The sequence below is a fragment of the Phalacrocorax carbo genome, chromosome 1 (assembly GCF_963921805.1).
Source record: "Phalacrocorax carbo chromosome 1, bPhaCar2.1, whole genome shotgun sequence".
NCBI classification, from domain to species: domain Eukaryota; kingdom Metazoa; phylum Chordata; class Aves; order Suliformes; family Phalacrocoracidae; genus Phalacrocorax; species Phalacrocorax carbo.
In genome coordinates, this window is record NC_087513.1 from 96,985,744 (window position 1) to 97,003,707 (window position 17,964).

Genomic DNA, 17,964 nt, shown 5'->3' on the forward strand with positions numbered 1-17,964 from the left:
TTTTATTTTCTGTTCTACATCAAACAGCCTGTTTTAACTTTCTTCTTTAGATTTTAAAATGGATTAATTTTAAAATCTTTTTTATACTTCTAATCTGCATAGTGATGTCAGATGAACTCTAGTTTGTTACAGAACTACTCTAAATTTTAAAAGAAAGTGGTGGTTTGACCTTGGCTGGACACCAGGTGCCACCACGTTGCTCTATCACTTCCCTCCTCAGCAGAAGGGGGGACGGGGTGTAGGGAGAAAACAAGATAAAAAAAACCCCAAAACTCATGGATCACTCCTCATGATAATCTCAAGGGAAATTAATTTTGCAATTACATTTCTGAATGTTCAGCATCTTTATTTTTCACTGGAGCTAAGAATGATGAACAGATTTCAAACTTCACTAGCCTATTTATTTATTTATTTATTTATTTGTTTGTTTATTTATTAGCAAAGCATCCCACAGAGGTCAAGAAAAGGATGAAATCCAAGGAAAGTCTTGACCTAGAAGCGTTGTTTTTAAGAAACATGGAAAAATTAAAGACATCTGCATACTTGGTGTATAAGGTCATTTAATTATGAAAGAGCTGGTGGTCTGCACAGGAGACACATGAGAAATATATTTAATTTATTTAATATGCTCCTGAGAAGAAAGCTTTTTAGGACGTAGCCTATGTTGCTAATCTCCAATAGAAAGAGACACTGACTGCAAACAGCATTTACACATTGAGTAGGTGCACCCTGTTGAGCCAGAGGCATGAATACCTGTACAGTGCTGTGCTCTGACACATTTAAACACAGAAGATAACTGAGTCCAAGAAGCCATACAGCCATGGTAGCATTGCTTCTTTGGCATGGTAAGTTAGTGCAATGCTCTGAGCTTACATGGTCTGCCTGCTGCCAAACCCAGAGGTAACCTCAGCCTCTACATGACATTGAATTTTGCTGTCAAGATGTACCCCTCCCTGCCATACACCTACTGACAGTCATTTCCATGAGTGGGGAGCTGAACTACTCTATTATCTCTAACCTAAAGAAATCCAGGGGATCATAAGGTTTGGCTTGCAACTGAATTCCTGTTGGTATGTGTATGGATGACTTGAGTGAAACAAGCTTCAACTAGGCTTTCATTATATCACAAATCATCAAAAAAATACCATGCTGCCATATTTCCTTTTAAACTTTTTACCAGTGTACAGGCAACTTTGTTTTTTGTTTTTTCTGTGGGTTTTTTGTTTGTTTGTTTAAATGAAAATCCTACGTACGAGAAGGGTGTCTGTATCAGACTTCAGGTGGAAGAAAGAAGGCTAACAAGGAGGTGAAATGCAAGTCGCAGCTATAATTACTGCCTTCCCCCCACCTCCAGCCCCTGCCAAATTCCATTGGCATCCTATGAGGTTAATATTCCACACCTTACTTGCTAGAGGTTTTAGACTGGGCATACAAGAAACACAGAGGAGAAAGTCTATGCACCTTTTAAGAGTGTTTTATCATCTTATTCTATGACAGAATACCTCCAAGCTAAACAGCACTTCTATATAAAGGGTACTATTAAGAGAAAGGAAATAATTTCTATCAAGGTTTGTATACTTCACCACTCACTGGGATAATTACCCCTTTATTAGAAAGCAACAACCAGACAAGAATACAGTAGCAAAAGAAGTAAAGTTTTGATATATAAGCCTGAGAAGTTGCTATAGTAATGAAGGAAACTGAATGTAAGCAAAAACTTGAATGACAAAATTATTTCTGTATTTGTGTGTTGTACATGCAACTACTTATGTCTGTTAACTTCTGTGGTTTGGAGATGAAAGATTATAATCTGTTTAATATTGCACAGGCCCTAATGTTCTCCATAATGTTATGGAAGGATAATGACCCCTTATTTGTTCAATCGTAGCTGCCATTTCAGAGCCCACAGTGTGATACGCCCAGTCAGCCACCCATTGACCACTCTTCACGCATCTGTACTTAACTAAAAGCACTTTTCAGGATCAAAGCCTACAATTCTACCAAAAACCCCAGGGAGGAGAAAAAGCTGTAGGAAGGGTATAGGACAAAAAGCGAGTGTATAGAATAAGGAGATCCTCTTATTTTACCTCATCAATAACATACAATGTTCTTTTCTCCTGCCCTGAGAGGCTGGTCTGTTGCCACTTTATTCCAGCGTAAGCACATAAAAAGCATCATAACTGTGTACTTGGAAAGCGTTTGATTGATGCTTGTTATTTCTAAAAGTATCCCTTAAAAACAGTGGTCATTAGTCTTGGTAAAAAAGGGAAAAATATAATTAAACTTAGGAAAACAGAGTGCTGTTAACAATGTTAGAAAAAGAAACAAAGGCTGTGTGGTAGCAGAAATGCAATCATTATACTGGATAGAGATTAAAATACAACAAATCAATAAAGCTCTGTAAAACGTTGTCGTGGGCTCAGGATAGAAATCTCACATATTAAATTGTTCTTTTCCATTTTTATTCTGATTAAAAATCTCTGTTGGTCTCAAATATGCCAGATTTAGTTTTGTTTGCCTGACATCCTTCCCTAGCAAGGTTGATCCTTTCAATACCTGGCATACCTTTACAAATACTCACAGGCTAGTGATCAGCATGGATTTCTGAGCTTTGGTACACTCTAGCTTGATTCCCAGCTGCTGTATTGTTTAATAGCTATTCCTCTACTTTGATTTTCTCACTTTTGTTTTCCTCATTTTTCTTTTAGCTCGGAAGCTAATCTACAGGTTGAGATCTCCTTGCTGTAACCACAGCTCACCTCCACATTAGACAGAGAGCTGAAATTTTCAGCAAACCTAGGTGTGAAACAGCTGAAAAAAAAAAAAAAAGGATAACTGTAGGGACTGGAAGAGATGTTATGCTAAGACCATCCAAGAGGTGTTCAAGGATCACGGTTTCTGTCAATGGCCGTGCATGTGATAGTTTAAAAAAGACCTTAGCTGTGAAGCCTGGCAAACATGTAGATTTGCTATACCTGAGTGGCCCAGTCCCTGTTTGGCAGATGGTGAGGTGCTGGTGCTGGACACAGACGGCCTTCTCTGGTGGAGGGACTGGTGTTCCAACCCACCCAGTTTGCTGTAATCAAGCAGGCCACCCCTTTTTGGTCTGGTATGTGTGACACCAAGCGTCACATAATAGAGACATAGAAGACAGGAGGGGTAAATGCTTTCTCTTGTATTGATTAAATAGCCATGGTCTGCTGTTCCCCAAGGATGAGTTCCTGAAAGATGTGATGGTTAGCAATATGATGGGTGATGAAGCAGTTTTTCTGAATTCCTGGCCATTACTTTGTTGTTCCATCCTTTAGCCTTGATTGGTCTTGGCTAATCAGAGGAAGATGAGGATGAAGACAGTGATAAGGTAAAGTTCAGAAAGATGCAGCAAGAAGGTTCCTGGTAAAAAAGGCAGTTCAGTCACACAGATGAAGCAGCTGAGATCTTTCAGGATGGTGATAATGAAAGCCATGCTGAAAAGACAGCATGTTCTCCAGCTGACAATCCTGGTGCAGCTCCTCCTGCCTCCGTCCTCCACACTATACATATTGTCCCTCTATGTTTAAAACACATGTATTATGTCCCCCCAAGCATCTGCCCTCTACTTCTTATGGGAAAAGTAGGTTCACAATCTGGCAATTTGGGAGCTTCATGTATGAGAGTGATGACAGCCTGCAGAGCGGGGCGACAATTCTGAAACACCAGATAGAGAAGCAACAATTAGCAGAGGGTTCCCATTTTGTTTTAAGTGTGTTTGGCCACTGCCACAGCAACTAAAGGTGAGCAAATGCTCTTTCTGAAACCTGCTTTTATTCCACTCTCCTCACTTTTACATTAACCCAGAATCTGAAGGTTTCACAAATCTGCAGAGCATGTGCTGACAGGCAGTTCCCTGGGACACTCCACCATTGCAGTGAATGGAAGGCTTAATGTGGCCAGCTCTAGGACCTTACAAGCAAGAGGTAGTGCTCAAGACACACCTAGAAAACAGCCCACACTTGTCTGCCAGTCTGTCAGTGTTTAGATTCTCTGATGTCTTTTGCCCTCTCCCTCCACAGACACATGGTCTAGGGTTTTCTACACCTGGTTGAAAGGTGCTATACACAAGTACCAGATGACCATGGCTTTGGCCTTGTCTGTACACCTAAAGAAAATATATATCATTTCTCTGGGATCCAGCTACATTATGGACAGCTGACTGCAATCACAAGCAGTTGTTGCAGTAGCAGGGAGTGTAAATTAGCCTGGAGAAGATGCGTCACCTTGTCATTAGGGAGTCTGGTCTTATAATTTGGGCACTGGGTGTGATGTCCTCATCTGAGTTACATTTTCCTCTCTGCCACAGGTTCAGTACAATACTTTGGACAAATCTGTTTATCTTCGCTGCTCTTCATCATTGGTTAAGTGCAGACCATATTTTCCTCTCTGTCTAACATTGCTGTTAAGACTTGCTAACTTTGTATTTGAGCATAACAATATTTTCATATGCTTACATACAAGCTCAGGACAATCAAAGGATAGAAGAATAACCAGTGAACTGTAAATTACATGTCATTTTCAGGATTGCTTCTTGACATTTTTTAGGTGCCCCTGGAAAGTGCTGACAAGAGTCCTGCTCAAAGCCCTTAAAGCACAGTCCCACTTCTTCACTTCTAGTGCACCATAATGGCAACCCTGTCCCCACAAGAGCATTTTTTGTGAGCAGTGCACAAAAAGAAGCCTGCAGGCTATAACTCACAAACAAAGCAATAGTATGAGATTAAAGAAACAAAGAAAAGATGGTTTACCTGGTTCAGATCAAAGATATCAAACACTCGTTTAATATATATCTCTCCTTGTGGATCCAGCCCTTGCAGACCTAGAAGTTTCTTGAATTCATGCAGACTAAGTAGCCCAGATGGGCATTCTCTCATAAATTTGCTGTAATAATGGTGCATCTCTGGGGCAGGTCCATCACCTGGTAATGATTCTTTGGCGCCCATGTTACTACGCAGAAAGTGTCTTTTTTTTTTTTCTATTCACATTTGTATCTCTCAGGTTCAGAGTCTTGCTTATGACCAGAACTCAAGACAAATGCTACATTTAAATGGTCACAGTTAACCTCTTACAGCTTAAGTTTCTATTTTTGTTTAGTGACTATCTTTACTCCTTTGAGATTACCTTTAAAGCCCCGATCTAAACCAGATGGGATTTCAGAATGTGGCTAAAGCAAAAGTAGAGAGAGCGACACTCAAATTATTAATTTTTCAAATTCAAATTATTCAAATTGTTCATGAAAATCTAGACTCTCCTGCTGACTACGAACATGCGTATTAGAAAAAGAAAAATGAGGAGATCCTCAAAGTGGTTGAATTATATGCAAACCATTATCAACACTTAGAAGTCTAATCCTGGATTTACTGTAAGGAATAGCTACAATTTGTGCTTTAAATAAGGATGGAAAAGATTGAGAGTATGAACAGACATGCCCATTATTATATTCTCTCCATTGTAGGTGTATTAATCCTTACTAAAGACAAAGCCCTTAGGGCTCCTCCTTGAGGCATTTCTTATCAGGAATATGCTGTGTGGTATCTTGTATTTGTGTGCAGTTGCACCCTCTTCCCCCCACTCTCAGCATGGGTCCCCAGATAAAATACACTGTTTTGGTCACCAGCCTCATGACAGAACCTGAGCGGAAGATGAGTCTTTTACAGTAACTCCTTTAACAAGAATCAGCTTGGTCTGATAAGTGAATTAAATACAAGTTTCCTTGCTGTTGGTCAGCGCTGTAGTTCTGCTTTTTATTTTACAGCTTTCAGGAGCTGAATTCCTCTTCCTCTGTAACATCAAAGAAGGAGTTAGGTATCGATAATACTTCTGTACTGATTAGCTTCTACACAAGGACATAAGTGGCTCTGGAGCATTACTATAGCGCAGACAAGTTTGGAGCTATAAATACCAGTGCAAAACTGTAGGCTGTTAGAGATGCAGGAACAAGACACTCCCACTCACTTATCCTTTTCATTTATAGTCACAAGGTGGAGTTAAAGAGCACAGTCCTCTGAGGTGCTGAGTGCCTCATGAAAAACTGCATCCTCCCTCCAGTCCAACTGAAGCCAGAGAGCAACCAATATCTTATATGATCAGGTCAGTTTTTGAGAAGGACTCCCATACTCTTAATGGGCTATGCTACAGCTCTCTCCACAAGGACATCATTAAGTTTAATATTATATACTTCCAAAGAGAAGGCTTGAAGACTCCCCAATTGTTTGTGTTAAGGGTAGTATCTCTGAATTAACCCCCGCACCAATGACACTTTGATGCCACAGGCTGTTTTCATGAAGGATTTCAGCTTAGGCAAATTGGATTTTTCCCATTAATAATGTTACATATTGATCCTTAAATAACTCTAAATCCGAGATTCCTGTTTTTATCTGCCTGCGCAGCACAGCTATTTGGAAGAACTTTGGATATTAAAGCATCATCATTTCTCTCTTTTTTTTTCTTCTTCTTTTTCCACCAGCAATAAAATTCACTGAGTTAAGCATTTTGGAAGAGGGAAAACCGAGCCAACAGAGAAAGACAACAGTAAACATTTAATTAAAAGGAGACCCTGTCTTCCCTAATTAGGTACCGTTATTTTGATCAGAGATGTTCTCCTTCTTGGTGCCTGAAGTCTTTCCCAAACAGAGCAGACAGTGAGCAACTTGCATCTCCTAGTGGCTCAGGTGAGCAAGGCAAGGGTTTGTTGTGGTTGCTAAAGAGCATGGTGATATTTCTATCTAGTAATTCCTGTCCAAGTGCTTTTCTGGGCCAGAGGGATAGGCAGACCCTGCGGAGAGACACCCCGAGGTGCTGGATCTCACAGCTGGCACTGTCAGCCTCCTCTTCTCCCTCTTACTGCAGCTGCACAAACTACCACATTTATTCCCATATGTTGTTTTTGTCCAAGTATCAGCTCTGTTTCTGATGGAAAATGAATCTCTTGCTAAGATTTTAACTATCTTTTCAACACTTCTCCACAGCTTGCATTTCAGTTCCACAAGGGTTTCAGTTAATGCAAGAAGAAGGGATGAGACACTCTTTTCTCCTGCCACTCTTTGAACATTTATTTCCGTCTCTTAATACTTGTGCCTCAGTTGTGTTAGTTTGACTTTTTTGTGTGCTTGTTTTACATTTCACTTATTTCTTCCTGCTCCTGGAAGGCTGATTTCTGCCTATTCCTTTTTTCGACTGTACTTTTTCGACTGCATTTCTTGATTCTTTCCATTTATCTTTTCAAATCTACCTTCTTTCAACTGCTGAGCTTTAAAATTTGCTTTTTTAAAGGGGTGTGTAGTGAAGTAAATCTAGCTATATTACGCTTTTACAAACTTTGCAAATAAGAATTAAAATGGTGGTGGTAATAATAATAATAACAAAGATTTATTGTAACTGTCCAAAAATGCAGCTCAATAGATCTGAAGAGACTTTGATTTGGAAATGATTGGGAAAATAATTTTTTAAGAGGAGAGTGAAAACACAAATATTCACACAACCTTCCAGTAGTGAGAAAGGGGGAACATGAAGGTTTTAAGACTCTAGTCCAGCCCCACCTACAAAGAATCAAACTGTTTTAGTAGATTTTTGAAGAGTTCTTCTCTTAAACAACCTAAATGACATTGAAAAGAGTCAAACAAATCCAGTTTTCTCAGTTTAAGTAATGCTGCACAGCTGCTGGAAATTGATGAGAAAAAACCCCAATTCTTGGTTTCCTAATGCTTCTTATTTGATATCACTAGGCCAAAGTCCTCTACTGTTCATGCTACCACATACATTTCATAATGAAAATAGTCCAGGAAAATTTCTTACCTGATTCTTGTCAAAGATGTTAAACACCTGCTCAACATACTTGTTTGCCTGAGAGTTCATGCTATGTAAACCCAGTATTAACTTAAACTCATGGAGAGTAAGTTCCCCAGAGGGGCAATGGTTCATAAATTTCTGGTACCATTTACTGTCTTCTATTGAAGCAAAATCATCAGCTGATTCCCCGGCACCCATAGCACCGTCTGCCCTTCCTCTCTATCCACGCCGCACCGTTTGCCTTTGTGCAGTGCTCCTATGTTGTCTGGCTCACCTGCAGCTAGAATTCACCAACAAACCAGGAGCTGTAAAACTACCATAAACCTCTTAAAGATCCCTGCAGATCTGGATTAGGCAAAAATAGAAGCTCCACAGGATCTTCCTCTATGACCTGTTTGAACATAAGCAGGCTTGCCAATAGGTGATGCTTCTGTCTGGCCAGAGCTACCTCAACACGTTCTGAGGGCTCAACCTGCTTCTGCAGGGGCACTTTTGAAGGTAAAACATGAAATTTGTGCTCGTGTTTTGCAAGCTCCTATGTCAGGTTTGCAGCTTTGGTACTCTTGCTAAACTTACAATGCTTTGCACTAAAAATGCTCTGGCTAAGATGACTTTGAATGCTTCCCAAACTGTGAAACAGTGTTGCTGTGCTTTGACTGGAGGGCTTTGCGTTCAGCCCCTTGGAAAACAGGGAGACTCATAAATCCTGCAAAATACTAATGATGTGTATGGCGACTCTGTTGTGTGCCAGTAAGTGTTCATCCAGCTGAAGGAAGATACATAAACAGACCATACAGTATCATAACATTAGCATTGAAAATAAATGTTCTGATAATCTTTCACTTGAAATATCAGATTATTTAAATACAAAACCTGGAGAAATTCACACATCAGAACCTGAAGAAAGCTGGTGAAATTCAGAAAGGGGACTTTTTAACTGAAGTCAGACTCTTCGTGAGGTTTTAGGACCCAGGGGAATGGCAGGAAGGTGTGCCAGGGGAGGGTTAGGGTGGATATCAGGAAAAGGTTCTTCACCCAGAGGGTGGTGGAGCACTGGAACAGGCTCCCCAGGGAGGCAGTCGTGGCACCGAGCCTGAAGATATTCAAGAAGCACTTGGAAAACGCCCTCAGAGAGATGGTGTGTATTTTGGTGTTGTACGATGCAGGGGCAGGAGTTGGACTCGATGATCTTTGTGGGTCCCTTCCAACTCAGGATATTCTATGATTCTATGATTTTATGATTCTATGACTCTCCAATTAAAAGTACATACTTTGAATTTGACTTAACATCCTGTCTAAACCAAGCATGTGATAAATACTTTTCATATAATCTTAAGGTAAAAAGAACTAGGAACATGTCCTTATATTTATATAATTCTGAAACTGTAAGAGAGTGGGGAGGCACTAAAAAGTAATCATATTGCTTCACTTGTGTAATCTACTTAACACATGTTCTGTTCACACAGTCTCAGGGATGGGTTTTCAGTGATAGAAATTTGAATATTTAAAGCGTGAAACTTTCAATATCATAGTAACTGGAAGCTGATAGAGGCACCTTCAGCAGTTTCAGGTTCAGGGAGAAGTTTGCAGCACACCAAAGTCTGCTATTTGCTTGAAATCTCACTTCCTAAATGACAGATACATGCTGCAAGAGATTAGAACCCTAATTCTTTTCCTCATCCTGTAATGTCAAAGATCTGGCAGTGATTTTTACTATCACAGCAGCAGACAAAATCTGATCCTCTAACAGAAGAAAAAAAAAACATTTAGGCTTCAGAGAAAAAAAAAAAAAGAAAATAACCCTGTAATTTTCAACTCCAAAATATAATTGCATCGCAGTGGGCAAGATGTTATGACACTTCAGAACCTTGACATACACATAGTTTCTTTCACAAAAAAGATATATCTGCTTATTCTGTCTCCACTGACCAAATCAGGTAGGTTGTTATTCCACTGAAGTGTAAAGGAGGGTGAAGAGTCTTGGTTCACCTAACCTGTGAAGAGCTGAGTCTTCTTGAAATAAGATCCCTCAGTTCTGCTAAATGTGGAAGAGTCTTGAGCTGGATTTCTGTATTAAGACCAGAAGACAAATGCATTTTGATTGTACTACACATAAGTCATGCTCTTCTCAGAGAAGTGTCGATATAGTCAGAATGATTAAGAACAGTATGAGGATACTGTTACTGAGAAAGCCGGTGCCAAGCCATAAAAATCCCATATGTGTTACCCTTGGCAAGCTGGTATGCCAACATCTCATTCCTCCTGTGCAGATTGGTTCCCTAAGCCAGCCTGAAGCCCCACAGAATGACTTCACAGGAAACATACATTACAACAGATAAATATACACATCATATCAAACTAAACAGACGTGGTGTGAATCCCAAAGGGGATGCTTATGAAACCCTGGCATGTGGCTTGAGAGGTACTGGTCTTTGTTTGCCACAGGCTTTTTTTAGTGAGGCTCTCACAAGACTTTATTCAAGGCAAGAGAAAAGTAAAACTAAGCTATAGCTTATCTAGATGCTATGTGTTGTATCTGACTCTTGTAGTTATACTGTTGCCATTTCATTAAAAATTACACTGTTGCTATTTCATCAAAAATAGGGTTTTTTTTTCTATTATTAAAAAGGAAAAAGTAAAACAACATTCAGGCGAAACATTCTAGTTCATATGATTCATTTGTCTAAGTGTTTAAGCCTTTGTAGCCACTAAATTATATAAACAGACTGGAAGAGGAGAAAAACTTGTCCGCCTTTTACTGGGAGTAGATGTCACATTCTTCATATTATTTCCAGCTGCAAAAGGTTACCGACTATACAGTCGCAGGTATATGACTATTCTAAATGTGCCGTTCCAGTCTTGCCTTCTAAATAACTTTTCCCTGGGCCTATTGCTGCAACAACTCAGTTAAGAAAATATACAATAAAATCTATGCCTCAGATTACAGTAGCTAATAGAGGATTGTTAGAACATCTTGCAGAGCTGGAAATGAATATCAGATCTTTAGTGGGAGCTCATTATTAAATAACGAGGGTATAAGCCTAGCATAAGGAGTTTTATAGTGGATTTTATGAAGCCCTAAAGGCCAAATTATTGTTTAATTTCATTAAAATGGGGAGAAGACTTCCAAATGGATAAAACATTAAACCATCTTTTTCTGTCTAACATGGAACATTAATTAAACATGCAAAACAAGGGAACAGCAAAACAAAAGCCTAAATTTGTACAGGCTCTGTCTTTTGTCCTCTAAATCTCCGCACCCTGGTACCCCAGCTCCACCCTGTATCCTCAACAGGCAAAAAGAAACAAGTGCCTGATTATTTTGCCAGACAGCTGTTGCCTTAAACAATGAATAAAAGCTGAATTCTGCATGAGGGGTACATTCATTCTGGGAGTGTCCCTGCTACCCAGCTGCCAATTTTTATGAAAACTTTAGGAACGAATTAGCTGAAATGTCTGCTCTTTGAAATTTCATTTAAATATGCCAATTGATTAAAAAGTTATGGAGAAAGAGGAGAAGGGGGTCAGAGACTGATGACTAGGACTATGTAACAGTCAAACTCTGATGAGTGTATAACCTGGCAAGTTTAATGCATATGTCTTAATATTCATCAGATAACTTGGGCAAGCTACTCCCTGGGTGTGAAGCTATTTGTAGTGGGAGGGAGGCCCTGCAATTAGTGTCTTGTAAAAAACCTATCAACCAAAAGGCACCCACAGAAAAAGCCCAAAACCCCCAAACCCCCCAAAACTCCCCATCTTTTCTGTTTGGAGGTCTTTCCCTGTTTAGACAGGTTCCAGGTTCATCTAAGGCTTGTCTTCATACAGAATGACTAGCTACCTTTGCAAAATATTTTTTCCTTACAGAAAGGTACTCTAAATAACCTAGATACAGAAAAATATTCCTCACAGCTGTGATATGTTGGGTTGTAATGCTTGAAGTATATAAAAAGCAAATGTCAGTGTCTATATGCACATTCTCAATACTATAATAATATAAACAAGTGAAGAAAACTGTTACAGTTGCGATTACACGTAGTATTATGAAAACTACAAATAGTAGAGAAAGCTGAATGGGGTAGGGTGGTAAAGAGTAACTGTGCCCTGAAAGTTTGCATCTCATTTATTCTGCACTCTCTGCCTGTACTGGATGCACCATTTACTAGGTACAATAGATATTTTCAAATATATAGACCAATATCAGCAGTAGTAGCAAGCTCTCCCTGGCATTTCTGTTGGCGCAAAACTATTTGAAGGGTATTTTCTTCTTCCCTCTCACACCCTCAGTAATCTCATGGCAAACACTTAATTTCCCTCTGCCTGTGGTTGGTGCTGCGCTGGTATGCTATCATCTTGACAGAAGCCTGATTTTCAGGAAATGTTTATTTGACTCTCCAGTTTTCTGAACAGTAACTAAAACCAGCTGCATTCTCAATTTTCTGAAACATCCTCAAGTCGCTAGTAACTTTGAAAGTATTAGTCTAAAATAAGTTCTGAAAATATTTCAAAATATGTTTCAAGAGCACTGAAATGTAATTTTTTTGCAGTACACATTAAAGCTAAACTGAAAAAACTTAGAAGAAAGTTAGCGTTGATAAAGAAAGTTAGCGTTGATAAAGCTTTACTGGGTAACACAATGCATCGATTTATTAAGTTGACAATTTCTGCCAATCAGATTCCATGTTTATGGACTGGAAGTTTGCTCATCATCTGTAATTAGCACATTTATTGAGTTAGGTGATGCTACTTAATCCAATTCCAGTATATCTAACCATCTGGTAATTGGCGGGGGAAGAAAAGAGCATGCGATGAGCCTGATTTTATAGGAACAGTACTTGAAGATTATGTAAGAAAAAATTACATAATACTAAAAAAGCAAGCGGAATTGGGGGCAGGTGGGTGTGTGGAAATATACCTAACAAGAAAAGAGTGTAACAGAGGTACTGACTCTGGGGATTTTTACTCTACTGGGCACCATACAAGAAATTAAAGGTTGGATGTAAAAACACACAAGCTTATTTACATGCTTATTCATGCTATACTCTCAGCATTTTCTGAAACAAACATAATTCATTTTGTAATAAAGAACAGAAAGGCCATTTCTGGAAATTGAAACTCTCTGGAGTAGTTCTGGCTACAGTTTGGACCAGTTTTAACCTGCCACTGAAGTCATTCATGTAATGTAATAACACATTTTTCATTACTTCTCTGAATTTATTGAGATGAGTGACGTGGGTAGAGAACACTAATGCTTTTCTTTTTGTTTTTATTTTAAATTTTTATACCATGATGGGCCCATCTGTTCTATTAGCTGGAAGCAGACTTTGATTATGTATTATTGACAATTCAGTCTAAACCTTTTTTCAGTCAAGGACAAACACTTCTGTAGGAATTACAGATGACTCTCCGCTTCTTTTGTAGCATTTGATAGAAAGTGTTATTTTGGCTTAAGGAGAAAATAACAAGGCACAGTCTTCTGGCGGGGTCTCATGGCTAGAAGGAACCTGTATGAACACCCAGTTGGAAGAACATAAGACAGCAGTACAACTAACAGCCGCTGAATGCTTTTGGGATGAGCCAGGATGTTAAGCAGTCAAACTGGGGTGATGGATCAAAACCAGACAGATGTGTCTTTGGAAAAGGGGGATTGACTGATACCAAACTAAGCCACATAAGGTGCTTGGAATTAATCCAGCAATATTTTATTTGGTGACAGAAGGAACCATATTGTGTCTATATTGCATATTCTTAAAGCATTAGTACCTATGGACCCAACCAAACACTTACTGCTTTAAAAAAGATTTTTCAAGCAGAGTTATATAAATAAAACTTCAAATTATTAACACACAGTGAATATAAGAATAAAAATCTGGGTTTCAAAGATGAGAAACTATTCAACATGTATTAGAACGACTGTACACAATTTTCAAAACGGCAAAATGTACTGGGAAGAGAGCATTCAAAATTGTTTGCCTGCCACTCATGTTTATTTGCTCTTAGCTTTCTACTGAATCACCTTTGAATCACTTCCATTACCTCTGAATTGCCAGCACTGCCAGCCCTCTGAGACATGTTACTGTATGCATCACATGATACAGCCATAAGAAAGTCAGCAAGTTCAGAATGAATCCTTACCTTATTCATGTCAAATGTGTGAAATACTTGTTCAACATAGCTGTTAGCTTCTGGAGTAAGTCTTTGTAGATCCAGGACGTGTTTAAATTCATGCAGACAAAGTTGTCCAGATGGGCACTCCTTCATAAATTTCGTGTACCAGTGGTGAATTTCCATAGCATTAATGTCATCGGCTGATCCAGCAGCACCCATTGCATCAAATATACCAGGTAACCTTTTTCAGTATTTATTTCTACAAATGTTCATTCTTGCTTCCCAAGAACGATCACCTCTCAGAATCAGAAACCCTAACTATGCCTTTGAGAACTACTCTAAACCTCTTACAGATCACTACCAATATAGACTAAGTAAATATAGCACCCTAGCAAGATTACTGGTGCCCAGTTTTAGCACACCGTGGTTTCACCAGCTGATTACAGTCTTTATGCACAGTCAGTTTGAAGGCCTCAGCAGGTCATGAGGACTGATTATGCCGATTCTTATCTTATGTTGGCATCTGTGGTGGTAAAGCTATGTAGACTGGATGAATATTGAATAAGCAACACACAGGGACTTTGAGAGTCGTTTCTAAACCTTTGTTTCAATAATTCACAAGCTTTTAACTAAACCTTCAACCCCATTTTAATATTTGGATACCTTTTGTGCAGCTGCCTTGTAGCAACTGACTTTTCATTTTCATTACTTCTGTGTATACCAGAGTCCAAATCTTACCTTATAGGCCAAAACTGCAACATGATTTGATTTGGATAACCTGAAAAAAAAAGATAGCAGTTCAGTACTCTACGCATGAAAAACTTGCCATTGTCTTTAGAGAGCAGTTCTGCAAGCATCTGACTCTTGCATAAGCCAATGTTGTCCTAAAAACTGCTCCCCCACTGCCACTGCACATTCAGTCCCATGCTTTCCCTTCCCTTAGGCCAGCATGAGTGTTTGCGGTTGCATGTGGGAGCAACTGTAAGAACAGATCCAGGCAAAAACTTGCAATAAAATTCAATACTAATAAATATAGTTAGCTTTAGACAACATTATTTAAGTTTTGCATTTCCTGGTCTCACAAAACATTGGGTTGGACAAAAGAACGGATTAATCAGGCATGGAAGAGGGCTGCCAGCAGTAGAGGGGGTGGAGGACTGCTTCTTCTGCTGATTTGAAGTGTTTGTGGAAAGTTGTAGAGTAATGTCATAATGTCTGTGCTGTATAGTGGTACACAGCAGTTTACAGTTTTACGGTATTTAAGCCTTACAGCATATGCTATGGCATGCAGTCATTAAAGACTAAACTGATAGAAGGTAGAAGTACAATTGTAACACTTAAGCCTACTGTAAAGGTGTTGTCTCACCAATGGCACTCTGGTGATGTCTCACAAAAGAAAAGGTGAGCACTACCCGAGGAACATTCCTACTTCACTCTGCAGAGCAGAGCGCAGTCTGTCTGTCCCTAGAGTGCTGCACAGCTGCGTGAGCTGAGTTTGCCTCTGGACCGAGGTTCAGGCTGGTTCAGCTGCAAAAGCAGCCACGAGAGACAAATTTGATCTCGAAACTGAATGCTGTGGTTGGAACATCGCGAAACTCAGTTTTCAGGTGACAGGAGGGATGAGTGGTGGTGCACTCATCAGGTGTGCACAGTGAGGGTGGTGTAACCAAACCTTGACAGGCGGCCCGGGCCCTGCAGCAGAAGGGTTAGGGCAGACTCTATGTCACAGCACACAGGTTCACGTAGTCATCCAGGATCTTTAATTCTGTTTAATTCTTTAGGCAAATAAAGAGCTGGGACACGCTAATCATGTAAGATCAGAATTCCAAAATATTTCTCAGAAATAGGTACAAGCCTTCACTGCAAAAGAGCTGGAACTAGCTGGTCTGTGACTGGAACAGGCTTTCAGCGCATATTTATAACTGCATTGCATAAAACACAGTCTGCAGGCAGTCAGGGCAATGCTGCTAAGGAGAGAGAGACGGGGAAAAAAGTGCACCTGGATGCCTGGAGGACTTCAATAGCAACATGTAGCGATCATTAAAATATGATTTTTCTAATCTTTAGTCTTCCTTGCACCGCTTCCAATAGTGTCCCCAGAGCAACAATAGCTGCCTGCTAACATGCTGTCAGTTATAGGATCAAGACCTGCAATACTGAGAAGCAGCAGGGATTACCTATGTAAAATACTGAATAAAACCAGAATAAATATGAAACATGTGAAGTGGTATTCGGAAATACTCCACTTGAAAATATCACTAGCAGGCAAAGAATGCTGTATCTGTAATAAACATGAACCGCAAGTGAAAGAAAGGTAGACTGAAGTAGCAGTCTTCAGTTTTTAATCTTTGTTCATCAAATCTAAATTTTCAGTAGCTAGGAATTGGAAATGCCAACACAGAATTTTCCAAGTGTATACCTACCAAATTTCTTGTTCGACAAAACTCAGAGTTGCTTTCCCCTGCCCCACCCCCCCAGCCCCTAGGAATAACAGCATTATTCAATGGAAAAAATGAGATGTTTCAACCATAGGTTTCAGAAGCCACAGACAATTAGGGTTTTTTGTAAATGCAGGAGTCTACAATAGTTTTTTGTACCTTTTTAATTTTCAAATGTGATTCTGAAAAAAATGACAGCTTATATGCGAGTATCAAAGACTAAAACATATCAGTCGATGAAAACATGCATATTTCTTTCATAGGGCATGGAAGAATCTCTTGTCATGTTTGTCCTTAACAGAAGACAAGGTTAAAACACCAGAGAAATCCGCATTTCATTTAAGCAACTCTTCAAGATAATCTTGAAGCTGTCTAAATTATCTATTTGAGGAATCTGAAAAAAACCCTTAAATTTTACACTGCAGCATTTGACAAAATAAGCATATGAACAAGCACAACGTGCTTATCAGCAAAGGTTGTAATTAGAAAAGAAATGAGAGAACACACAGAAGACTTGAAGACGCAGTGCAATAGCCCAGAATAAAATGGAAACACGGAAACTAGATTTAAGTGCAAGTAGGAGAAAAAACTGCTTTTAAAGGAGTTTTGTAGGCCATGCTTCTGTTGGGATAGCTTTACTGGGGGGTTATAGTGATGAAGTACACACAGATTAGAAGGGCTATGCTGTCAACACTGTTCTTTTTAGCAGTTTAATACTATCCTCAATTTCCCTCTAAGGAGAAGATACTTCTCTAGTTAAAGCACAATTTTTTTCATACTTACTTTATCTGCACATCCAGGTTAGTTGAGTATTGTATTTCTTTGTGTGTATGACCCTACAAGCAAAGCCCAGAAGTAGAATGAGGGAGGATGCAGAAGTAGTGAAGAACTTGCATTGTAGGTCTGCAGGCAATGTAATATACAGGGGAGGGAAAGCAGAAGAGGAAAAGAAACACATAGCAGAAAGACTGGCAGGACTTTGAGAATGTAAGGCACTTCAAGAAAGGATGAAAATAAAATTCTGCCATAAAAGGAAGCGTGAGGCCTGGAAAGAAGCAGCTGAATTTATGCATCAGAGTGAAAAACAGAATTTAATTCCAAAGACTTAAATCCAGCATCAACAGTCATACACAGAAACCTATTGGCCAAGTTGTCCCTGTATCAGATATGCACCATGTGCTTAGTTTCCTCTGAGCATGATTGGAAAAATAAGCCAGGTCACCTAGAGCCTCTCAGCACTGTACCAGATGGCACCTGCGCTTAGACCTTCATATCTAACGGAAGTGACTCAAGGCTACTATCACAGGTTATGAAATAAAGGCCTTTGAGGCTCTGGTAAACTGTATCTAGGAATTTTCAAGTTTTCTACGCATGATGTGATGAAATATAGGGGAAAATGTAATGAAGGTTTTGAAACAAACATTGCAGACAATGAGGACAACAATATAGGGACAGAGAAATCAACAGGTATTTTATGGAGAAGCTTCAAGGAACTAAACTCTGACCCCAGCTTTTTCCCCATAGCAAAATTCTCACTAAGTCTCTCTCCGTGTTATATATTAGCACCATCAGTCTCTGCAAACCACAGGAATAAGAT

At 39.4% G+C, this 17,964-nt stretch overlaps 1 protein-coding gene across 2 annotated transcripts in view; it reads right to left on the minus strand.

The window, feature by feature from the left end:
* The window catches only part of GUCA1C (guanylate cyclase activator 1C), a 47,420-nt gene that overhangs the window by 16,391 nt on the left and 13,065 nt on the right, over window positions 1-17,964 (minus strand). Inside the window, exon 4 of one of the 2 annotated variants that reach the window (XR_010375586.1) lies at window positions 14,668-14,707. Coding sequence is in view for 1 of the 2 variants with exons in the window: in XM_064468268.1 (XP_064324338.1) it covers window positions 13,957-14,148 (192 nt within the window). In the remaining variant the exon portion in view is untranslated. Of the gene's footprint in view, window positions 1-13,956; window positions 14,149-14,667; window positions 14,708-17,964 lie in introns of those variants that run through there. The other variant, XM_064468268.1, reaches the window with a different exon arrangement.